At 41.5% G+C, this 26195-nt stretch overlaps 2 protein-coding genes across 3 annotated transcripts in view; both read right to left on the bottom strand.

Annotated features, from left to right (window-relative positions):
• The window catches only part of GLI3 (GLI family zinc finger 3), a 244577-nt gene that overhangs the window by 63490 nt on the left and 154892 nt on the right, over positions 1-26195 (bottom strand). For both annotated transcript variants that reach the window (XM_004582353.2, XM_058678228.1), the window contains 3 exons: positions 16199-16401; positions 13257-13403; positions 8394-8595 (listed from right to left, as the gene is read on the bottom strand). In XM_004582353.2, the coding sequence (XP_004582410.2) occupies positions 8394-8595; positions 13257-13403; positions 16199-16401 (552 nt within the window). The remainder of the gene's footprint in view (positions 1-8393; positions 8596-13256; positions 13404-16198; positions 16402-26195) is intronic.
• On the bottom strand, positions 9396-9646 carry LOC105941651 (NADH dehydrogenase [ubiquinone] 1 beta subcomplex subunit 1). The gene has a single exon (XM_012926082.3). The coding sequence runs from the start codon at positions 9601-9603 to the stop codon at positions 9427-9429; it is 177 nt and encodes a 58-aa protein (XP_012781536.3). The 5' UTR covers positions 9604-9646; the 3' UTR covers positions 9396-9426.

The raw sequence follows: 26195 nt of genomic DNA, 5'->3' as shown, positions 1-26195 counted from the left end.
AATTCAAAGGACGGACATTCTCTCTCCCTCTCAGATACATTTAACCCTAACCCTAGCCCTAACCCTAATTTCTTATACTAGTGTCTCTTGCGGCAAAATAACATTTCATACAAATAAGTCACCAGGTCACTGTGGACAGACAATACAGACTGGGAGGAGGATCTTAGGTATGTTTCTCTCTCCTTCTCTCTGTTTATTTGAGAGGGAAAGAAAATGTCCATCCTGAGATTCTACACAGACATTTTTATTTCGGAATAAATTAATTATTTATAATCAGAAACTTACATATTAATTACAATTAACACATACATTAACACATTCATAACCATGTTTGACCTTCCAAAATATTTTTTTATACCAGCAGAGTGACAACAATCAACATTTGCAGAGAAACCCTCATGATCAAACAGTTAATCAAATTCACATTTAGGGTCCAGCACAGTAGCCTAGTGGTTAAAGTCCTCGCCTTGCACATGCCAGGATCCCATATGAGCATCAGTTCATGTCCCAACTGCTCCATTTCCCAACCAGCTCCCTGCCTGTGGTGTGGGAAAGCAGTGAAGATGGCCCAAAGCCTTGGGACCCTGCACCCGTGTGGGAGACCCAGAAGAAGCTTGTGGCTCCTGACTTTGGATTAGCTCAGCTCTGGCCGTAGTGGCCACTTGTAGAGTGAACAAGCAGACGGAAGATATTTTTCCGTCTCTCCTTCTCTCTGTAAATCTGCCTTTTAAATAACAATAAACAAATCTTTAAAAAAAACACATTTAATTCCTGAAAAGATGTGCAAGTGGGGACATTAGAAGTTCACAGCATAGAAAACCATTCATTAAACATTTATTTTTTATTTTTTATTTTTTTTTACAGATTTATTTTATTTTTATTACAAAGTCAGATATACTGAGAGGAGGAGGGATAGAGAGGAAGTGGAGCTGCCGGGATTAGAACCAGCGGCCATATGGGATCAAGGCGAGGACCTTAGCCACTAGGCCACGTCGCCAAGCCCTCATTAAACATTTATTGAACTCTACTACACATACAGCAATTCCAAAATTAATATGCGAATAAAATAGATAAAACCCAATTAAGATAGCAAATGAGAAAAGCCATAATGGAGAGAGAAAGTAGGTGTGTGTTTCAGAGACAGACAGAAAGAGAATCTTCCATCCCCTGCTTCATTTGCTGAATGCCACAGTACGCAGGGCCAGGGTAGGCAGAAACCAGGAACCAGGAACTCCACCCAGGTCTGCCACGCAGCTGGCAGGAACCCAAGGCTAGCATCAGCGGCCTTCCGGGTGCATTATCCAGAAACTGGATTGATGGCAGAGGAAAACTCACCCCGGGCACTCTGATTACTGTACCTGGGCACCTTAAATGCATGTTTGGCCTGCTGCTGAGTCCCTACAATGTATTTTAAAAACATTTTCAGCAATTCTATATATTGTGGGAGTTAAGAGGATCAAGGATGAGTTAGATTCTTTAAAAATGGTTTAATATATATGTAAACTAGAACAATTGGGTTTGCATCAATTTTACACTGGAAGGGCAAGTAAAGATAATTATGAGTTTTGTTTTCATGCAAAAATAAGGGAAAATTGGAACGATTACAAATGGCTGTATACCTGACTACAGTGCACTTCAAAGTAGACGTTTCTATTTTATTATTCAATGATTTCAACTAATACAACATTTTTGCTCTTTCTTTCTTTTTTTTAGAGATGTATTTATTTTTATTGGAAAGGCAGATATACAGAGAGGAGGAGGGACAGAGAGGAAGATTCTCCATCCGATGATTCGCTCCCCAAGCAGCCACAACAGCTAGAATGAGCAGATCTGAAGCCATGAGCCAGGAAGGAACTTCTTCCGGGTCTCTCACATGGGGCAGTGTCCCAACGATTTGGGCTGTCCTCAGCTGTTTTCCCGGCAGGGAGCTGGATGGGAAGCAGAGTTGCGGGGACCAGAACTGGTATCCATACGGGATTTTGGCATGTGCAAGGCAAGGACTTTAGCTGGTAGGTTACCATGCCAGGCCCTTAATTCTTTCTTAAATAACAGTTTTCCCCTAGCATTCTCACACTTTCACCTAACGACGGGCTGGGGTTTTTGTGTGCTGATGCAGCACTCATGTGGGGGGTGAGGGAGGCCGTGGGAACCAGCACTGAGCCCTCACCCCCTCATCTGCCATGGCTGCAGCACACAGGCTCATGCGTCTCCACACTCAGCCCTGCACTCTCGGTGAGCTAGAATGGCCTGCACCAGGCAGTGGGTGATGGACAACACCACAGCAGAGCCGTGCTGTGGCTGGTAATGGGATAGCTTGAATCGCTACGCCACCATCTTTGATTTCAAAGGGAAGAGTGAGGATGATGTGGCATCTATGGATTCTTACGACGTGTACGTTTCAAAAGTAAAACCAACCCTTCCTATTGGTCATGTAGGATCTTTTTTTTTTCAATTCCCTTGACTGGTAACACTCTTAAAGGTTACTTGTACAATCATATTAGGATATATTATTTTAGGTCAGGGCACTGGGATTAAGAAACTTCACTGCATTAAGCCTTGTAAGTTGAAGAAACCAATGATATATTTGCTTTTCATTATCCCATTCCAACTCTTCTGTTCATGAAACCAATACTGAAGGTAAGATAACAATCAGCACCACGGAGAAAACAGGAGGGCAGCACAACGGAACAAACCAACTTCAAGAGAGAGAGGAAGTGGGGGCGAGATGGATTCTAATGAAAACCAAATTCCTGGCTACTCTGTGGCCACTGTACCAGTGAGGTCACCCCTTCTGGTTACAGCTGCAGAATTTACTGCACAGCTGATGCCATTTATTCATTCCAGTTCTGCAGAGAACAGGCTCACAGCTATCGTTATGTGATCCGAGTAGGTATGGCACACACATAAACCCATGTGCTCCGAGAGCAAAAACAATAAACGCTTCCACTTCCATCCATTAAAAATTCCCTGCGACAATTTACTGGAAAATCCAGTCCAGACTCAGAAATAAACAGCACGTACTCACAAAGTGAACTAAGTATTCCAATATCTACATTCAGATATATATATTCTGAATAATGTTCTGGACAAAAATACATTTGGCTACATTTGATGAAAACATTCAGAAATGCTATTTGCCGTTAAGTAAGAACAAATATCAGCCAACCAGACATGAATCCTACCCCCATCACATGCCATGATTATGAATAGCAGGGACATGCAGATATGGTTATAAGTCATGTATTCATAAAAGCATAACCAATTTCTTTAAAACATCACCAGGTATTACTATTCCTCTATTGTAATAAACAACATTTCCTACCCATCCTTTTGGTCATTCTTCTATTTGAGGAATGTCTAATAGAAGAGGAAATATAATTTGATGAATGAAAAGGAGGTCAAAGTTAGACCCACCAGGTAAATTCAAGCCCCAGGGTCTTCATGCGCTGCTCTTACAAAGCTGCAGAAATCCCGCAGGGAGGCTCATCCTGCTAAGACTGGATTTCTTGGCCAGCCCACCTGAATCAGCCCTCTGTGCTATTCTTCCTCGAGTTCTGCCTTGTTTCATTTACACTACTGACCAGCATCATCATCAGGTCTTTCCTATTTTCCCAAGTTTCTCCAAGGGGGTGGGTCATGTCCTTCTGACTGATTTTTGCAGCCTCCCTGTCCAGCACTGTGCCTAACATGCAGTTAAAATAAGTTGAACACTGTGGGAATGAATAACTAAAAGAAGTAAAACCAATTCCCACATCAGAAAGTAAATAACAGCTTACCTTTTTAGGTCTGACATGAATATGTTCTGACTTCAAAAAGTTCATGGAGAATGAGCAACGTGATGCTATTTTGGTGTCAAAATTTATTTTCATATTATGTGTAAAAGGTGTGTTACAAACAATGATGTATAAATGTCATTTTTATGCCAAAACTTGTACTTCTAATTACATTTTCTATGAGATTTTTAGAAGTATCCTTGTATTGCCTTCATCAATACTAGGGGAGAAAGTAAACTTACAACTCTTAGAAGAGAGAATCTGAGAATTTTAAAAACACTGGTTCTTTGGCACTGTTCTCATCTGTTCTTCAGAACTTATCCAGATTCCTTTTTGTCTTCTTTCTCTGATATAAACTCCTAGCAACAGCACAGCCGAAGAGTGTGTGCATTGAACTTGTTCTTACCCAGGCTCAGCCAGACCCTCTAGGCCTTCTAGATATAGCCAGGGCACTACTGCTGGAGAAGGCCAATGCTGCACACCACAGAAAACATGTCCTGCTCTCTGATCGACGGCCAGGGCTGTGATCGTGGGCAACAAAAACTCAGCCGTGCATTGGCTTGTAAAGAGAAGATGTAGGCAACAAACTCATAGGGTGACAAGGGATAGGAGAGGGTCACTTTATCTTTCCTGGCCAAACCAGACCTAAAGCCACAGAGTAAAGGAAACCACCTTCATTTTCATCATTACATTGAAGTTGACATAGCTGTAACTGATGAGTCAGAAGTGAGAGGGCTACTCTTTAATCACTCCATTTACAGATGCCAGAAAACTACAGGAGGATGAGGGCCATTTTAAACCTTCCCTCCAGTGGCAGTTCAATCTCTTCGGAGAAAGTATTAGCATAAGTAAACAATTTTAACATAATGTGATTAATTAGTCTTAACTATACAGAGTGGGAGGTTACAGGCTGTATTTGATAAATTTGATTCTCTCGTTCTTACATATGTATCTTCAGGGCAATGCAAAAGCTATAACCTCTTGAGAAAGTATATATTTCACAACATACTCTCCATGTGCATGGGTTATTGTTTTGAATAATCACTGTAGTTATGAAATGAAAAAGACTTGTGATAACACTTTTGGGCAATGTGTTGGGAAAAGTTTGACATAGTCATTTACTACGACTTAATGTAATGGTAAGCTTTGTGAATCTGTATTTTATAGCATCTTCATAGCAGTTTGAATTGCTAAGAAAACAAACTCAAAACATAGCATCCCAAAATAGATTATCAACAATTGTTCACCTACCCTGCAGAAACTTGCTTCAACAAAATCAGGTAGCTAGAATTGTAATTACTCAAAAAGGAGCTACTTAACTAATTGATTTAAGGGGTTATCGTTAACTGGTATCAAGGTGAGAAGACACAAGTTCTGGGGGATGGGAAGAATGCCATTATTCTAACATCCTTGTGTTCCCATTCTGTTGGAAGGAAACAGACACAAACAATAATCGAGCAAGGAAATATAGGAATTTCCAACAGTGGCGAGTGCGCTCATAAACCTCTCCAATAATACTGAACTTGGGTACACAGGAAGGAGAGAGAGATGACAGAAAAGACAGATGATTTTAGGAAAGCATATGAATATCTTCAAACATTAAATAACATCTTCAGAACCTAAAATACCTCATTTCCTTAGGCAACACCATTTTCAATGGCAAACTACGCATTAGAAAACACCTGAATGTAAATGTCTAATGTGTTTGGAGAAAATGAACCAGCAGGGACCTGGAATTTTGTCACTAAGATACATGACGTTTCCCAAAATCATCTAGCAAAGACTCCTGTGACCACATGTAAAACAGGAATAGCATTGCTTGATTCCCAAGCAATCTGAGATGAAAAGAACCTTAGCGCTCTGGTATACCGTAGAGACGGAATCCGCCTGAAATCTGACATCTTCCTTGCATTTTTTTAGTTTTGCAAGTCACTTTTCCTCTTCAAATGTCTTCATGCTTCTTTCCTTTCCTGCCTTCCTGTCCTTCTCATCCACTGATCCCCAGGTGACATTGCTGAAGTCAGTTTGTAGAACTCATGAAGTGAAAACCAGGGAGAAAACTCTAGTGTTTCTCCACTTAAAGGTCTGGCAAGTGGCACAGGTGGTGACAATTACTGCAGCTATTAGATTCCGTGTCACGCTGATCTCCTTGGGGGGGGGGTATCTCTGTTCCCTTCTACTCAGTAGAGTGACATGCTCTCCTCACATACAGCAGATGTGAACTAAAGAGTGAGAGAGCCCACTGCAGGGGAGAAAATCAATGGATGGGCTCAGAGGCAAGGGTGGTGAGAACATGATGTTCCTCAGGCTCCTGTCTTAGAACACAACCGGTCTGTACAGTCAATCTCTTCTTCCACAGCCGCTGAATATAGTGGGGCTGAGTGTAGCACGCTGGAGACTGGGGCACAAGGATTTCAAGCCCGGATATCAGTAGTCTCTCAAGTACTGGCAGTAGCTTACTTGAACAAAGGTGAAGCAAGCCAAAGTCCATGAATAGTAAGTAAATATAGCACCAGCATGACCACTTGTGCGCCACATTCTAATCTGTGTCCTTTGAATTTTGTCAAAAAGCCAAGACACTTGAGCAGAGAGCAGGAGGGAAGGAAATTTAAAGAGAAACCAAAGAGAAATGTCCAACCACAAGGTGATTCTATGTGAATGCCACTGTGTGCCAGGAGTTCTAGATCACCCATGTAACACTGAATAATCTCATTCGGCTCAGACACACCCTGTGGCACACCCTGTAGCCTGGAAATATTAGCAGGAGTGAAGGAACCATTAGGCTCAGGGTAAGACTGACAGCCTTCCTTGGGGACAGACAGACACGGTCGAGCTGAGGCACAGCCAGGACATGATACCTCACCTGCTGAAGCAATCATCCCATGTCTGTACTCCTGAGTTTCTTCCCTGGAGGGAATCTCTTGCTACTGCAGAAGATCCACATTGTCTTTAAAGAAGGTACTCCTGTCTTAGCCTGTGGGTATCTTACCTGTGCTTTATAAACCTGAAGACTTAACTTGAATGTCAGGATAAGTTAGGTTTCAACTAATAGAAAGCTAGAATCTGATTGCAGATGTGCCCAAGTTGAAAGCCTGCGTTTGTGACCACAGTGGCTTAGCTTGCAAGCTCCACAAGACCCCTCCTCTCCGTGTTCTGACTACAATCATGTAAGCAGTTCTTCACTTCACTCCATATTTCCACTGACCATATGAAATGTAGAAAGAAGAGTAGCAGAAAACCACATCACATCAAAATTGGCATTTACAATAGTTAAACACTAACTAGCCTGCCAAAGGGCCTCATTAACAAATGAAACAAGAGCGGAAACTGCAAAGGATAACATGAAGAAACATTACTTCTAGTAAATATGGATAAGCTGTCATTGCTAATACTTTTTTCTACACTGCTGCAGTTTGCATACTAAAAATACCTACCATGGAAAACCCATCAATTAACAACTAAAGCTACTGCCCATTCATAGAAACAATCAAATTCTCACTTATTAAAAGCAAGACAATTGAAAATAGCCTTTAGTGTACATTTTTACAAAGCAAGAACTCATTAGAAGGTTGCAAAACTACAAACACATTGCTTATAAATCAATTCTTAAACTGCTACAGAAAAATTCAGATAAAATGAGAGGTAATATGCATGGCTGGGTTTGCTTAACTATTTGAATATTATCTAATTATTTCAAATAACCTTTGTGAACTACTCAGCTCAAACAGTAAATGATGAGCTATCAAAAACAGCATAAACACACCTATATTTCATAAGCAGACTTATTTTGTATTCCCTGCAATTGAAATCAGCCCAAATTTGATCGTTAATAAGTAAGGAATATTTTCCATTAGTCATATTTACAAAAGTCTGAATATGGATCTTCACATGCTTGTAAAGATAACAAACTTCATGTAAGGAAGTCTCAACGTCATAAACACGGTGTCACCATCCTTTCGCTGTATGGTCAAAACTGAGGCCTCTTAAATCACACTAAAAGATACTTGAAGGAAGCAAAGGAAGCACGCCTCGGCCAGGTTTCTTGATAATGCTGACTTCCAACCTCATGCACACAGACTTTCTATTGGACTGCACACCTGCTGTTACCTTTGTGTTTCTCTCCTGTAATGGACTCCTTGCCCTCAACAGTCATGGGACAAGACTTGTGCCATGACTGTTCCTTACATTTCTCTTCCTGTTCTGCATGTGTGTAACATAACAAGCCAAGGAGGCCTCTTTTATGTAGAGAGCTATCATTAGTAAGAGAAACCCTAGATAAAAATATTTGCCGTATCTGCTCTCTCTAAGAAGTGGATTTCATCATAACGGAATAACCACTATTTCAACATTGAACATGTGAGATTCTGACTAATGTTCATCAAAACGTAACAAAACAAAAACCCATGGCCTCTGAACTGGCTTTCCACAAGTTCACTGTCATGAGGTTTGATCTATATTCTGGTGCATAGTGGCATGCTGGGGTTTTTTGTTGTTGTTTGTTTGTTTTCCTTTCTCAGACACACTTGGTACTGCAAATGCATCACCATAGTTACAGTCCAGTGCTGACATTTTATTTACAACACACACACATACACACACTGGAGTCAGGAAAACACATACCTGATTGCACTTGCAGATAAGTGACCATAGGAGCCACTTGCTGAAGAGCTGCTACGGGAATTATTGAGAATGGTGACCAAGGAGTTGGGAGACGTCCTTATCATGGTCTGAAGGTCAAAGCTATGATCGGACAGTGGTGATATGGACAGTGTGCGTTTCCGACTCGGCCTGGCTGACAGCCTGGGACTGGGGAATCTGGTGCCTGTTGTAAAACAAAACAGAGCCTGATTACCTGCAGTTGGACTCTATACCTGTTACTGACTGCTACTCGCCTATGTGGAAGCAGTGGAGGATAAGGAGCTGGTGACTTGTAGTGACAAGCTCCCTCCTCCCCCTTGTGGTCTACTTGCTACAATTGAGGAAATTAGGGAGAAATATTTATCTTCCAGAGGATTACCTCGGGGGAGCTCTGTTTATTAATGTGCAGGCAAAATGATAAATTGCTAAACAAAAGGGAGAGACTTTCATGTGTTATCCCTCTCATTCCTAGTGATTTATGAATCTGACGGCTGCTTAGATATCCCCATCATTAATTCACTACAAATGACAAAGACAGTGGTTCCCACAGTTGCTACCTCACCCTCCCTATCCCAACACACACCGTTGTAAGGCAATGGGCCAGAGGAAAAACAATGGTTTGAAGCATCCTAAGATACAGAATTCAGCTCAGTTATGCTCCACAGTGTATGTACAGTGTCACTAACATAACTCATGGATGTATTACCTTAAACCGGCAGTTCTCAACTGCCCCCTACCCTATGTCATCCCTCAGGAGACATTAAATAACATCTGGAGATGTTCTGGCTGTCACAATTCAGGGTGGGCACAAGTGGATTCCAGTGAGTAGAAGCCAAGGATTGTTGAGAGTAGCCTGCCATAATAAACATGATCTCTTTCCAGTAGTGTCAACATTACAGGTGTCTGGCCCCAAATCCCCATAATCTAGGAGCACACATCTTTTTTTTTCAATCAAATAATAATAAATATGGTTTTATTTCTCCCGCAAGTTGCAAAAGGTGAACCTCCTGTGACTTTATTTCCAGGTAACTTCTTCATTAGGCCTCAACTCCCTTTTAAACAGCATGCTCTTGTTTTGGAAAGCTGTGAGCTTTTCATCGCTCCTCCTGTCCAGGTAGCATCCGAAGACAAAGCCCACAGGGACAAGCAGATGCACCCAGTGGTCGCGCACCAAGTGAAGTAAGTTTGCCATGACTCCGGCCCTGGTGCCAACAGCGACCCCACAACCAAGGGCAGCTAGCATCTTATGAAATACCTGGCATGCTGTCTGTTCACAGATTTCCCAAGGTGAAGGCAGAAGCCCCAGCAGCCACAATAACAAAATGTGAGGTGCCCACCAGGGTCAGGAATCCTCTAAAGCTTGTTTCTCCAAGAAGAGAGGACAACACCCATGAGCATTTTAGGTTTCAAGAAGGTTCCACCAAGGAAGTTCTAATGTGGAGTTTACTATCTGCAGCTTAATCTGCATGCCAACCTGACACAATGCTGTTTTACCTAAGGAGTCGAAAAAACTTAGTGCCCATTTGCATTCCAGTTTGGTAGCTAGGACAGATCTGAACTTCAGGCACAGGGATGAACGTAGCCGGTAGGGCCATTCCCATCTTTGCAAGGGTCATATTTACACTGCAGAGTTGTCAACACACATTTGATGAACATAACCATAGTAGGTAATATATACATCAAACACTATTATTAGTATCAGGCAAAAATGGAGGGTTTCTACTGCCTTATATCATGGGTATACCTGCTTACAGGGACGTGGAAAATTGTGTCCAGAAAACTGAAGTAGTGCATAAGCTCGTCACATAGAAAAGAAGAAACCCAGATACTTGGTCTCCAGAAACTTCACTGCAAATTCACCAGAGATCTTGATAGAGATAAAAACCCAACATGCTTTGGATAATTTAATGAAATGGTATGCGTGAATATGTAGTATTTTATATCAAACCACAAACTAGAACTTAGTGTGAATCATATGTAAAAACTGGAAAACCAATTTGAATGACAAATGTGGTAACTACTTTTCTAGCACATTTAATATGAGTTCCTTCATTTAGAATAGTTTCACTAACAGCCTGATTTAAGGTCTGTTAGTACAAACTGGCCATCTCTACCATGAACGTTTTAAGGTATTGAAGTCAGCATCGTTCCCTTATTATGGTATTGGCCTCCAACATTACTGTGTCACATTTATTCACTGAGAGGATACTTTCATCATAGAGGTTTGTCAGTGAAAACATACGTGGCATTTACAGATATTTCCAAGAAAAACAGCCATATTTATTACCTATCTCTTGTGATCATGAGCTTCAATCATTCTCTGTAGGATCACAATGGTCATTGGCAGTGTCGGAAGAAACAGCAACATGCTGGACTGAGCTAGCGCCTGGAATATCGTGAAGTCTCTAAATCACTAATCAGCAATGACGCAGGAGATGGGAGGGCACCGCCTGCTACAAAATACCACAGCGGCACGTCCCACATGAGGATGGAATAGCTACCTGGAAGGACCTTGCCACCCTTTCCCTGGGATGTTTCAGGCTGCACATAGCTTTGACAGAATAACTCCTCTCTGTTTTTCCCTAAACAACTGGCTCTTGTTGAAGTCAATCTCCACCAACATAAATAATGCATTTTTAGAGGGCCTTTTCTCTGGATTTCCCAGAATTCCATACTTTGGTCTCCTTTAAGGTCAGCTAACTGAAAAGGTAGATGTAGAGCTATACGCAGGCTTATTTACCTTTACCTCATACTCCACCTTATATCTTGCAGAAATTTGGCTCATTTAAAAGTCACTAGTTCATCTGAAAGCAATTGATTTAGGTTTTGGCCAAAGAGTCCGAAAGACTTGCAACAACCAATTGGAGTGATCAGTTATGTCTCAGTTCATATCTGCCGCTGTAGGTGGCAATGCGGGAACTGAAGATCAATGCTTCCCTCCTGCACTGGAAAATCCCGATGATTTTCATTAATGGGTATTCATCTTGGCATAGTCTATGTAAATTCTGCTTCAATTATTTCAGAGGGAAGGAATATGGTACCTTACACTTGGCTATTCTCACTCGCCTAATAACCAAGTAAAGAGGGCAGCATCTTTGGCACAGTGACTGGGGAGCCCCTTTTGCAGAGTTGCTCAAGCACAGGCGCATCTTCCAAGCAGCTGCAAGAGAGGCAGCCCAGTTCATCCCCGATCCCAGCACTTTGTGCTCACCCAGAAGGCAGGGTGTTCTCATTGTTCGAGCAACACAGATATCTCCAATCTGGCTTTCTGCTAATTGTTTTGTTTCTCTACTCTAATAAAAAATTCTGACAAAGAAAAAAGAGGTTTCTTTTTATGTGATGAATGATAGGACATCTAAATTCCTACTTAATGACAATCAATTTACCATATACTCAGGCAAATTAAAATTCCTTTAATTAGTTTTTACAAAGTAAAAGGGTAGCTTCATCCTTTATTTAGAGAGAAACCGCCACTGCCTGACTAAACACATTCTCATCAAACAGGGAAACTAATGTGGGCTGACCTTCCAGGGGTTCTCTCTTACTTTAATTCTTTATTTGCAGATTTTAAATAACTAATTTGCATAATAACAGTCAACTTTCCCCGCAACAACTGCTAATTGAAATGTGGTTATGATGGATCAGAAATGTAAGCTGTCCACCCTATCAAGCCAAACAACAAAACCCCTGCAGAAGATTTACCACATTTCTTTTTCTTTGCCTGTGGTAATGGCCTCCCCAATGGAAACGGATGCAGACCAACTGTTCCTGTGGGGAACACTAAGGCGGCTCTTGGTGGTAATGAGACTAAGGTTCAGCCAACATCTCTCTACTCCAAATTCAAGGAATGAATGATCAGAGTTGACCAAGGCATACATTCTGTCTCAGAAGAATCCAGAGACTGCAGATGGAAAATCACAAGTTAATCATTGCTCACAGCAAACACAATTCATAGGGTATATTCTGTTCAGTGTCATATTATGGTCATATTTGAAGGGACTGGATTTGTGATGTGTGACTCAGCTCTAGGCTCACTTTCTGGCACCTTGCAAAAAGATGTGTACTTCAAGATCTGTGTAAATGAGAACTTTGGGGTGCTCTGAATAATCACAATTATAGCCATTTTGGTCTCTGACCTATAGAAACCATCATGTTCCTTGCGGGACTCCAAAATAAGTAATGTACATGAACCTAATAATGGCATTTGTTTCACTGCTTTTGTTTTGAAAGTAGTCCTCTTTGATTCAGTAAGTTTGTTTTTCCTAGATGTATCTATTCTGAACCTTCAATGGGTTATAAAGGTGTTAGTGAAACAGCCTTTTTATTTTTCGGGGTACAGGGTCCACAGACACAGGGATCTCCCTTTCCACCGCCTGCTCGTCCCCTTGCTCTCCACTGTATTATTACAATAGTATAGTCCTTCAGCAACAGTCACAATGCAAAGAGAAAACACACTACCCGAAAATCATCTGACATAAAAAATGCACAATAGTTAATGTAGAACATAAGATTCAAATAATCTAAGGACAGATGAGCAAAGTCCATCCATGAATTCAATTTATCCCCTTACTCTGCTGTCATAAGAATCAGGGCAGCATAGGTTTTCCACTAGTTTTAACCCACAAACATCTCCCACATTACAACTGCTTCTCGCCACCAGTTCTCTCTCCACCCAGCCACCACAGCATGATCTGCTCTGTAGAGGCTGCTTAGAGAGCCAAGGGAAGCAGAGCATCATGGACTGGTGGTCTGTTCCTTCTTGAAGCTGAAAAATCGGACCATCCCACCTTAGCACCTCGCCCAGTCCCCAGCCCCAGGACCAAAGGCAGCAGCCTAGTCACTTACTATCCATGGCATGAAGGTACTCCATGTGGATGGCCCCTGCGCTGGCGGTGGCTGCTGAAGGCAGAATATCTGCATAGGGACTGCGTTGGCCGGTGAGCAGGGCCATCTGGTGATAATACTCTGCTGGGCTGACTCCAGCATGCGGGGCTGGACAAGCGGACAAAACACAGAGGTGTGGTTAGCTGTGGAAGGAGGCACCTCCCCCAAACCCACCTGTTTTGCACGTCATGATGCCCCTCTTTTAAAGGCTCATTACATTAATGCTCCCTTAACTCAATTTGTGCTCTCTCCGATGTCTGTTTAATACCTTTTATTTGCAAGTAAAAGTGACAAGATTACAAAACATGAACTATATTGACAAATTTTACGTTGTTAGTCTAAAGAAATCACCCAAGAATTCAAAAAGTTTAAAATGCATATGTACATAATCAGTTTTGCCCTCCAGTAAAGTTTCTCACAGCAAATGGCTGCAAGTTCACATTTCTTAGAATAACAGACAACCCAGACAACTATGATATCCTAACCAGACATACCTAAAATATCTCCTGAAGCTTTTTGACAAGAATCTGAGTTAACTTTCACTAAACATCAGGACCCAGGGTACATAAGTGGGAAAAAAAGCAGCATAACTTTAATAACAAGCAATGGAAAGAGAAGCTACAATTTTGTGTTCCATAATTTAAAAGCTCTTTCTTCTTTTGCCTCATTACAAAATCAAGAAGAAAATATACCTATCAATCTGGAGCAATTTACCAGCAAGAGTCAGCCTTCCACAAGTGGGATAATAATTGGTTTCCACCTGCCAGTGTAAGTGCAAAAGCAGCAAGCGAGATCTGGATTCAAACTGGCTTTGTGAGGTGGTGAGGAGTTAAAGATCAGAACTGAAGCTTCTACTGTACTGAGCTATAGCAGCTGATCACGTAAAGTCAGTTTTATAAATATTATCTGGAAACTTCAGGGTCCCAGCAGTAGGCTTGCAGACATTTCAGATTTTTCTTCCATGATACACAACAAAAGTATAGGTAATTGAAGAGAAAAGTGAAAACCACATGAGATAAATAATATCAACTTGCATGGCAGGAGGAGGAAGGCAGGTCAACCCAAGAATATTTTATTCATACTCATCATTAAAAGCTATGGAAAGAGGGTGCTAAGGCACCTGTTTCAGTAGATCAACTAGAGGTGCCACTTTCTAAAGGCCCAGCTAACTTTCTACCAACTGGACATAATTTCAAGTCCATTTTTGCTGGCTTCTCCATCTCCATGAATCGTCTCCTCATCATTTTCACCAAATCCTCAAGCACTCCATGGGAATGGTTCCATTTCTTACCAGTGCAAACTAGGTCTGAAAAAGAACAAACTCATATTTGGCTCTTTCATAGTTATACTTTATTATTAAAATGGCAATCTTGCCTAAGTGGCAATATATATTCCTTGGGTGTCTTTTAATTACACTCACTGCATTGAATCAGAAGGGGGAACAAGATCCAGAAGTTATAACTGGAAGACAGCTGTTCCTGGAAATACAACTGAATGGGAGTTTCCTAAGAAACTTCATGCAGCTTCCCACGGTGCACAACCAGCCTCAGGAAATAGCCTTGGTGGAGACTGTCGAAGGTACCCAGAAGTCACATCAAACACTCTCAGCGAAATGAAGTGTGTGTTGTTTCCTTTACTCTAAAGCAAGTGGTGGCAACCTGTGATCTGCTGCAAAGAACTCATAACCTGCTACCTACAATTAATAAGGCTTATGCAATTCTGGTTTTAATTCAGATTGCAGCAATTGTGGGCGAGTGAATTTGTATATGCATGCATGAGAGGGGAAGTCATTTTCCTGAATCAAAGGAACAGGTTATAACTTGACAGCAGAGGAACACACAGCACCAATTAAAAAGAGTCATGTGAAACGTAATTAATTGTGAGGCTAATGGAACCAACAGCAATTTGATCCTTGAGAACCTAAAATGACTATCTAGTATTATAGGAATAAAGTCTAATTCTCCCCCCAAACCCCTCTTACAGCTCTCATTTGGCAAGGCCAAGGATGGAAACACATGCAACAGGTCTGGGTCACACTGTTTCCTTAGCCCTTGTTACCCAGCGTGGGGTCCATGTACCAGCAACCCTGACATCCCTTGGGTGAATTCAGAAGTGCAGACTGCAGGCCTTGCTGTCCCCACCCAGCACAGAATTGCACTTGGTTACACTCCCTAGATTATCCATATAACATGAGCACTTATAAAGTACTGCTGTATTATACACAACTGTATAAATATGCCTCCCTGACATGCAGAACAGAAAGTATTCCAGAGAGATGGGGAGAGGAAAATGTTCAGGTTATTCATGCACCCGTGTGAAGACTGTAGGGCCAGCCTAACTGCATGGAGGGAGAGAAGAACAGAATGGTGATTGGAGCCAGTCAAAGCTGAATTTGCATTCCTCCTCTGCCATTACTGACAATGGAATGCCCGACTGGGATACAATTCACTAGCTCTGTCTGCATATCACTATCCTTAACTGAAAAAGCACATCCAGGTTGTTCCTCACCAATCGGAAATCTAAAGCGCTCAGAAGTCAAAAAAACTAGATGACTTCACAAACAGAAAATTCCAAACTACACCTCATGTGACAAGTTGCAATTTCAAATGCAGAGAATTATTTTTTTAAAGACTATGAAATTGTCTTCAGACCATGCATAGTAAGTATATACAAAACATAAATTAATTTATGTACCCCATTCCCAAGGTATCTTATGGTGTATGTGCCAAACTCTTTGCACCCCGGGGAATTCCAGGTGAGGGGCAGTAAGCCTACTGTGACATGACATGCGCACCATTTCCAGCACTCATCCCTGAATGTGAGGTCCACTCTGTCGATGTGCTGGGTGAGGCAGGCTGAGGAAGTGATGGGACACAGGAAAGCAGAATCTGTCTGGAACTTACCATCTGTGGGGCTCAAGCCTCGGGCTGCGGAGATCATGGAGAGGGAGGGGCTGCTGTGCAGGGAGCGGATGTAGTCCATGTAGGGGTTAATGTAGGGATGAGGAGGGCTGAAAGGAGACTCAGAGGCCGCAGGGTTCCGGTGCGGGGAGATCCTAATGAAGGGCAGGTCCGAGTACGTTGGGCTGTTAGATAAAGCAGAAGGCCTGGGAACAGAGCAAATCAGACACAGGATATTACACATGAGACATGTATGTCCAAGGCCAAAGCTTGCCTGTGAAAGCAAATAAGATTGGAGGGGAACTCAAAGTATTGTAGGGGGTGGGAACTATTGGCCATATACTTGTATGCGTGAATCCCAGAATTTGTGGACATGTTTTTAACTCCATTTTCCATAAACTTTTTGATGTACCTTCACATGCTATAATTTTCTTAAAATCACGTGGCTATAATGCAGGCAGAACACCACTATGTAATTAACATGGATAAAGAATACCAAATTTGAGAAATGTTCCAGCACTGCAAATCCAGGAAAACAAAGGTCCATCTTTGGCTGCCTCTCCATAAGAAGAGACTAACCAATAGGCAATTTCCCAGTGTTCTGCTACAGCTCTGATATCATTTAACCAAACATTAATGTCACCATTTAAAACTTACCTCTCATCATCATGATGTCTCATTAAAACAGAAAGGAAGAAAAGTAACCCTAAGCTCATCTGGTCTGGAAGTCTAGGCTGCCCCCCAAGAAGAGAGAAGACTAATTGCAAAAGTCTGCAATTACAAAATTTGAACTCAGTCCCTCTGTATATCCACACATGCACTTAACTTTCAAGGGCTGGCTGTGGTGAAGTGAAGACAGCCTCTTTCTGAAGTAGCCTGTGGTATCAGCTTTTTAATATGCCTGTTTTCCATAAGCACTTTGATTCACCATATTCAGGAAGCAATGAGTAACTGCTTTTGAGACCAGAAAGTTGGCGGGGAATGATGTTTTAACAAGTTCCTGGGTTGGTTCTAATGTGCTGAGATAGAAGGTGAGCTAAAATAAATGCTAAAAAGTACCCTAGGCTACCATATCCTGATTAGCTCCACTGATGTGGGCATCCTGTAGGCAGCCTTCAACAGCCTTAAGAACAAAAACATTTCTAGACAGTCCTGTCTAACACCCTTGCAGTCCTGCTCTTTCTCTAATAGGGGATGCTTTCTGTGGCTAATCCAGTGAACTAGCTACAAGGGGCTAAACACTGGCACTCTCCCTGCCTCCTTCACCAAGAGTCTGATCACAAAAAAGAGAGGGCCTGATACAGAAGGATCAAATTCCTCTTCTGCCACTGGCTTAGGAGGGACATAAAGGGGAAGGGGAAACGCTTCTTCTCCATGCAAAGGGAACGAATAGGCGTCTGGGCCCTGGCCCCATCACCCTGTCAGAGCATAATCTTGGTGGAAGCCAGCTCCCCTGAGTGCATAGTGCAGGCACTACAATGAATGAACCTCAAGATCAGATAATGAATTTCCTCTCAGTGGGAATAAAGGAGGTAGAAATAAGGTGTGTGTTGGGAGGGATGGGGAGTTTTCACCTCCATGTTTACTTTTTTTTTTTCATTTTGAACTACAAAAAACCTTGAGGTCTTTTATTTGTTACTAAAATGCTACTGCCAATGAAAATAAAAATCGAGTTTTCTAAATTCATATGTAAGAGGAATAGGAAGCTGCAACCCCAAAACAGTTATTTCTTGTTAAAACAATGACAGATTTTCTACTCATATAGGAATTAAAAAAAAGTTTATGTTTAATTAGAAATGAGCACCATCTATTCTTCACTTTAGCTCCTTTCTAGAAAACAAGCTGGCTTGTGCCAACAGTTAGAGCATCCTCTCAACTCCATTTAAATATGTTTGCCCTTGGTTAAATCGTCAACTCCATTTAGACCTTTGTATTGCCTTAAAGGGTACGTGGTGTGCTACAATTCATTCCAGTATATTTTACCTGTAAGACAACCAGTCCTTCCAATCTAATCCAAAATTCTCACACACACAAACTCTAAAGGCTTCTAGTGAGATCTCAGCATGACAGACACAGAGAATAGACATTTCATGAAACCCACACAATGACACCTCTTGGACAAAACTCAGCTTAGACATTCTAAGCTGAAAATAAAACTGCGGCATTTCTTACCGTTGTTTTTAATCTCACATTGCTTTTCTAAAATTTCATGCTTGAAAAGGGTGGCAAGAATATCTTAAGAGGTCCGAATTCCACTTTGGAGAAGCACACACAGGAAACCCATCAGCATCAAGAGCGACACAGAAATTGTAGAAGTTGGAGTCTGGTGGTCACCTAAACCCCAAGGGAGCCACGGGAACATTGGGAGATGGCCAACATATTCTCTCAGGAAATCGGAAGCCTCAGGGGCCAGCCACTGTTTCACTCTCTGGGTCCTTTCCCATCAAAATACCGACAGGAACAACCGAAGGAGCTGCCCCTGAAGCATGGGTAAGGACTCAGTATCTGGCACAGCTTCCCTGGCAAGCGTGCTTCCACAAGCTCTCTGCACCCTCGGAGGAAGCAACACCAGGAAAGGGGGTTCCATCAAGTTCTGGAGATAAAGTCAGAAACTCTACCCTGTGGCATCCCCATCATGATCTTCTGCAATCCTTCCAGACATGCAGTTAAGGAGATGTGGCTTTATCTGCTTCCTAAACAGGTGGGCATGAAGGTTACACAAGAAAGCTGTGCTTTAATTAAATCTGATATAGGAACAAATTATCTAGTACAGGTCACCCACTTGCAGGAATTGAACTGCAAAGTATTGACTGAAGGTTACCCAGTGAAGGGACATCAGGAATTTTGGCCAGAGGCACACAGACCATCACTGAGTAGCAAACAAGGTGGGGTGGGAGGTCAGTTTTGGTCTTGGCAGCTATGGGACCTAAGCAGACACCCACCCTCTGTTTCTACAATCCATCAGAGAACACAGCTACCTTTTGGGGATCTTAAAAAGTTAATATAAGTTTCATGAAGTGAACCTAATATATAATGAATGTTAAACACATACACTACTGGACACAAACATAAAGTCAAATGTGAGATACCAAAGTATACTTCAAAATGAGAAAAAATTGAATTAAAACAGAAACTTTTTTTCAAACATATTCCACCTTAGGACACAGTGATAATGCAGATATAGAGGAAACATACACGTGTAATATGCACACATACATATTAGGGGTGGCAAATACAATGTACTATGAAATCTCAAATTTTAAAATGTTGGAAATTTTTTTATTTAGAGAAATTTGAGGTTCTCAGCAAAATTCAGCTGCGATCCACCATGATGGGATCACTGCCCTAAATATGATCTGCACTTTACCACGTCTTCCGTTCCTTCTCCCAACCCCCATACGCTGGAGACCTCTGATGTTCACTGCTTCGAGCTTGACCTTTTCCAGAACATCAGCAAGTTATAAATATGCCATATGCAGACAATTCACATTGGCTTGCTTCACTTACTAACATGCATTTGAATCCTCCACGTTGTTTTCACTGCTTGAAGGTCATTTATTTTCAGCACTAACACTCCATGGTCTGGACACACCACAGCTGAATTTACCTATTCACCAACTGAAGGAAAATCTGGTTGTTTCAAGATTTCTTTTAGACAGATTGATTTATTTGAAAGGCAAACTGAGATAGTGCAGAGACAGAGATGTCCCATTCAATGGTTCACTCCCCAAATGGCTGCAATGGTTTGGGTTGGTCCAGGGGGAAACCAGGAGCCAGGAACTTCATCCAGATCTCCCATGTGGGTGTCACGGGGTCAAGTACTTGAACTTTTACCTGCTGCTTTCCCAGGCACACGGGTATGAAGATGGATCTGAAGCAGAGCTGTCAGGCCTTGAGCTGGCATACTGATATGGGATGCCTGCAACACAAGCAGGGACTTCACCTGCCTCCAGTCTCAAGCTCTGAATCTCAGAACAAGATTGCATGAGCAACCACACAAGGGGATATGTGTAGAGGAAACCTTTTTACAAAGCAAACCTGAAAGTACCAGTTTGCTGTCCTTTGGAAACGCCCTGGGACTTCCCAGGACCTTAGTAAAGGTCATAGAGCCACATAAAGTGGTTAAGAATATGAGCTCAGCGACTTAACGCACCAGCTTTGAAGCAGAGATTTGAATTCAGGCTCTGTTATTCAGAGCTTCTGTGAGGAGTGGGACTCACGTGTGTAAGAGGAGGGACAGAAATCTACTACATGGAACATCTACTGAAGGTCATTGAGTCCATTTTTTTTTAACAACTTCTAATGTATTTACTTTCATTTTATTGGAAAGGCCAAGAGTCAGGGAGAAAGATCTTTCATCTCTTGCTTCATTCACCAAATGTCCACAACAACATGGGCTGGGTGATTGGGCCAAGTTGAAGCCAACACTATGACACTCAATCTGAATCCTCCACAAAGGTAGTTCTGGAAGAACAGGAGCCTGGATTCACTCCAGCAACTCCAGTGGTGACCAAACTGCTGCGCTAAAGAAACCCCTGATATGCTTGTAGAATCTTCCAGTACACAAAGGTCCAAAAGGTGATTTGGCCTCCTACACCACAGTAGCTTGCTCCAAGTTCCTCATTCGCTTAGTGAAGGTACCCAACCTAGTCATTCTCCTCCACATCGGACTCTTGTGATTTGGGCTAGCATGACTTTCCTCTAGCACTGTTTGTTTTTTTTTTTTTTTTCCCTTCTAAGAGTTCTGTCAGCCAACAATGCTGAGCGCACAACTTTAAACTACTATGGCTCAACAGACATCTGACATAGATGTAAATATCCAAGTGCACTTTAAATAAAGCTGCTTGTCTCATTACCCTAACAGGGCCACTTCCAAATTTCTAACAGCTTGATCATTTGTCAGTTACAATGTCTTTAACAAATCTGAGAGGGAAAGTTAAACTCTTTAAATCTAATAGGCAGATATGTGCTCATTGGTGTGGAAAGGCATCATTCCAGATTCCAACAAGAGGAGGACTGACTTCTATTAAAGGAAAGAGAGGAGAGAGGTACAGAGAAGTTAGCCACAAAAATTTGCTAACTATTCAACAAATGCTCCTAAACTTGACCTGGCAAATATCTGACAAGATTGTTCGATATTTTCACTTGAGGATTTCAGAAGCATTAGCCAAAATACTACAGGTGTCTTTATTGACTTCTGCTCTGAGTAGACATACAAGGACTGGGTTTGAAGGTGACTGTTGGCCTCCCGTCACTTTTTGTCTTGGTGGCATCCCAAACTCTCTGTGTTTGGGGGCAGTGTAAGCCTGAATCACTAAAGGGAGACACAAATCACAGAGAACAAATCCAAACAGGCACATGTTTTAGAAGGAAGCACTGAAACTTAGAAGGTCAAAAATAGACAGATCATGATCTTTATGCTGTAGCAAAAATGTACAAAAATACGCCTGCAATCCTCCAAGCTCGTGCACACAAACTGCTCTCTGGGAACCTGAGATTCTCAAACCAACTGAGCAAATCAGCCCCAGCTCCTTCATCCCTGCACTGGGTCCAAGCAGGCAATGTCCCAGCACCTCCAGCAGGTATACTATGCCCTATACTCTTGCTAGCTGCTTATCTTTCCAAGACCATGAAGACCTATATTGGGCACTTAGTATTAATATCGTCCAATGAAAACCAGAAAATTGTGCATAAAGTACTATTTCAAACAAGAAAGAAGGTACAGATTATTCTGATACTCTCTCAAAAGAAAAAGTTCTTTTTGTGAAAATACATTGACTTTAATTATTTTATAAGGTCATAAAAACAGATTACAAGAAAAACTAGGGGTGGGCTTTCAGTCTAGTAGGTAAGATGCTGAGTTGGGATGCTTGAACCCCATATCTGCATGCCTGAGTATGAATCCTCTGCTTTTGACGCAGTTTCTGCACCTTGGGAGGCAGCAAGCACCAAGGTGGTGGTGTCAGCTCCTGGCACCAGCCTGGCCCAGTCGAGCTGCTATGAGCACTCAGAGAGTGAACCAGAGGAAAGGAGCACCATTTGTATGTATGTTTCTCATAAAATAAATATTTTTAAAGGGCAGATGTTTCTTCTAAGAGTGTTTTATCAGCACACCAGGTAAATTTTAAAACTTAAAACAGATACTACCAACAAACAACTGGACTCCTTAGAAGGAAATAACATCTAATCTAATTCATTACTGCATTTTCCTCTAACTTCCTGGGTTACTAAAATGCAAAGATTAAAGTACAATAATTAATCCCTCGTATTACCCATTACAAGAGTATTAGCAAGGTTTATATGCCAGATTATTAGAATCTGCTTTCCCTTACTTGGAATGCTAGAAAAGCAAGCAGGTCCTTCATAACTCTGGGTGTGCACTCCGGCTGCTAGGAGACTGCTATGTGCTTTTACACAGAACAGTCCGCTTTTCCTTAAATTTGTTCTACGTACAACAAGAGGCCACTTTTTTCATATTTAAGCAATGGTCTAACAGAGAACAATACTTAATATTCATGACAGGGTATTTAGCCAACTAACTATTCAATAAGCATAGTTTTAATACATCAGAACTTACAATGAAAATTTTATTTTTTATGCCCAGAGGAAACAAATCAATAAAATCTCCACAAAAAGGATATTCCCAAAAGTTCATGAAAAAAAGAAGAATTGAAAAGTAAATTTATTTATTTGTTGCAAAAACTTTCAAAATCCATCCATATGACAACTTATCCAAAAGTTCAGAGATGTGTATTATGAAAAAGCTTTGCAAAGATTTCAAAGTTCTTTTGCATCAAAATCATCTTATCTTTTAATTACATTTTCTATAAACTCTCTGATATATCCTTGTACCCTGGGACAGTGTCAGACATTGTTATAATCATATGCTTTATCTTTTCCTCTATTCAGTATAGGTTTCCAGATAACCTGTATTCCAGAATCATGACGTGGCCCTGATATGTCCAGCGGGACATGACTTTTGCTTTCCATCTACACCAGTTTTCCCACAGTCTGACTGTGACTCACTTTCCTTTATGGTTCACCTAACACAGCACTGGCAGGGCAGGTGGTGGGGGATGGGAGGGGAAGTCAGGGTCTTAAGCTGCCTCACATCTCTCTGCACCGAATGGCTCTGTCATACTGCATGCTTTCCCTCTGGCTACACTGAGACCCCTCTTCTGCTGCTCCAGCCCTCTCTGAATCAGTATTGCCTCCAATACACCACAGTCCTGGGTCTTTACTATGATTTAACCCTGCCTTCTCTTCCATAATTAGTCAGCCCATTAAAGCCCCAAGCCTGTAAGTGCTGTAATGGTTCCATTCATACCCTTCCCACTTACAGCCTCTTTACAGCTGAAGAATATGTCCATGCATTTCTAAGTAATCCATGTATTTTTAAATTTACTGTATTCAATTTCAATTCTTTAAAATATCTATATGAAAGGCAAACAGAGACTAAATGACTACAGTGGACAATACTGGACAAAGTCAGAGCCAAGAACTTGGAAGTCAATCTAGGGCTCTCACACAGTTAGCCATTGCTTGTTGCCTCCCAGGGAGCACATTAGCAGAAAGCTATTATTGAACCAAACAAAAGAGCTTCCTGAGAAGGGAGAAGCAAATATCCATAATATACATTACTTGTGTCCCTCTGACAACTGAAGCCACGTTACTTACATGCTGAAAAAAAAGAGGGGGACTATTTAAAGTTAAAATGGATTTTATTCCTCCCAGAGAGGACTGCAAAGAATAATTTCCCCAAAATTGAGTCCACTCTTAATGATTTTAAGAGGGTTCTATACGAACACATCACTGATTCAAATAAACATTCAGGAGCTAAATGATCACATCTCATAGTATGGGTATTCTTTCTGCCCCCCAACTGGTGTCAAGCAAGTTCCACAGAAGCAAGTCTTTTGCCACAGTAGTTTAAGCTGCCAAGTAGACACCTGCGTCCTGCGGCAGAGTGTGCGGATCCAGAGGTGCTCTTACTCCACCCTACTGCTAACACACAGCCTGGGAGGCATGACAGGCTCTGCTAGGTGGGCTCCTCATATTCACGTGAGAAACTAAGATGGAGTTCCTATGTCCTGCCTCTGCCCTTCTCCAGTCCTGAAGTGAGTATTTGGGGAGCAAACCAGTATATGAAAGCTTGCTGTCTCTCTCTCTTCCCCAAACAAATTTTTAAAATGAATAAAGATATTTTAAAGAAAAAGTTTAGCAGAAGAGAGAAGCAGCAGGGAAGCAAGGATACCTGAGCCAAATGCAGCTAACAAATTATTTTAAGTAACATCAGCTTGAACTTTTTAGTTTTATGACTTGACATGTCTGGAAATTATCTAACAAAGCACCTTCATTTCCTCTCTTCATCTAACAAAGTAAATACGTGAAGTACTTGATTTGATCTTAGCATGCTAAGTGGATTTTCCTCCCCCTTCCCAAATTCAAGGGCATGTGTATTCTGTAAGTTTAGTACAACAAATTTATTTTTGTTAGAAAATATTTTTTCTTCAGAGATAAAGTAAAAATTTGTTCGATTTTGGTGATTTTGCTGCCAATATTCCACTCCTCAATAGACTCTATTTTCTAAAATTTGACGTTACCAATTGTACCTAAAAAACAATATTCACAAAGGTCAAAGAATATCCCCTCCAAAAGAAAACACACAGCAAAATAGAAATATGCCGACACTCAGTGTAGAGAGGGTGGCTCCGGAGAAGCAGGCTCCTCACACTGAACTACAAGTGGAGCATGCAACACTCAACTGCCTGCACACTGACACTTCCATCCTACACATAGTTTCCCTTACTCCAGCAGCATACGCTGTTGAAGGTGTCAAAAGGAGTACATCTGCTGTGCAATGAACCTTGCTCTGTATGACTGCAGAAATGACACATGGAGTTCCTCAGGAGGAGGTACATTCTCAGAGGTCTTGTTATGGCTTCTTAGAACGTAGCCCAAGTTGGGAGATGAACACTGTAGGAGACGGAAAATTAGCTCAGGAACCAGAGTCTCCTCTTGCACTCCTTCTTCACTGGGACAGCATGCTTCTGACACTTCCGGTGAGTAGTCAACCGACTTGGAATGCATAAGTGATGTGCCAAGTCTTACTTGTTCCTACTGCCCTTGGAAAAACCTGTGCACAGGGCCAGAGACTGATTGGAAACAGCTTTGGGAGCTTTGTATTTTCATCTGTGAAATGAGAGGATTTGGAGTAGATGATCTCCATTTCACCCACCAGGTTTAAATTCCCTTTGGGTCTCCAAATCCACTGATTTTTTTTTATGATTCAAACCATTTGTCCCTGCCTGGTATGGATTGATTGTGACAATTAATGCAATCAATCTTTTGTATGAATAAAAGATTGTTTAAAACTTAGTGACATGTTACTTGAATGTTGTACAAGTCAGGTCTCCCGTTTTCCTTCTCTCTCATTCTCTAGAACTGCACTGTCATCTCTGGTCCACTTTGGTCTTCAGCTTTGATGCTATTCCTTGGAGAAGTGACGGGGTCTGGTTTTATGCTGATTGGATTCGGAGGGTGATTGATTAGAAGAAAGTGGGACCACATAGCCATGCAAGGTTCAGTACTAAGCCACAAGCTTAAACACGAAAAGAGCTTTTACAGGAAGCTCACAGCTATTAGATGTTTTTATATTAACAACATTTCTCCCATCCAGGTTTGTGCATTTTATCTTTATTCTTTCAAATCCTGAAATTGCTTGGATAAGAGAGAGGGTTTATATATTATACACACACACGCAGACACACATACTCACACACACATTTCTAAGAGCAGCCTGAACTTTTAGGGGAAATTGAAGAGGCTTTGTGTCAAGTACAGCTAAATCCAGCCTTTCCATATCAAACTTCTGCTAGAAAATTACTGTGCAGATGATAAGGCAGAAAGATATAATAAAAAGTGACTCTACTCAATTTACACTGCAATATTGGTATGACTGAATATTTTTCATTCAGGTGCCTGATAAAATCGCTAAACT

Source organism: Ochotona princeps, chromosome 20 (genome assembly GCF_030435755.1).
Source record: "Ochotona princeps isolate mOchPri1 chromosome 20, mOchPri1.hap1, whole genome shotgun sequence".
Classification (NCBI taxonomy): Eukaryota; Metazoa; Chordata; class Mammalia; order Lagomorpha; family Ochotonidae; genus Ochotona; species Ochotona princeps.
This window is presented reverse-complemented; position numbering and strand designations above follow the sequence as displayed.

What these genes read in the sequence shown, in the direction of transcription:
- LOC105941651 (XM_012926082.3), bottom strand. Translation starts at nt 9,603, where the DNA reads ATGGCAAACTTACTTCACTTGGTGCGCGACCACTGGGTGCATCTGCTT.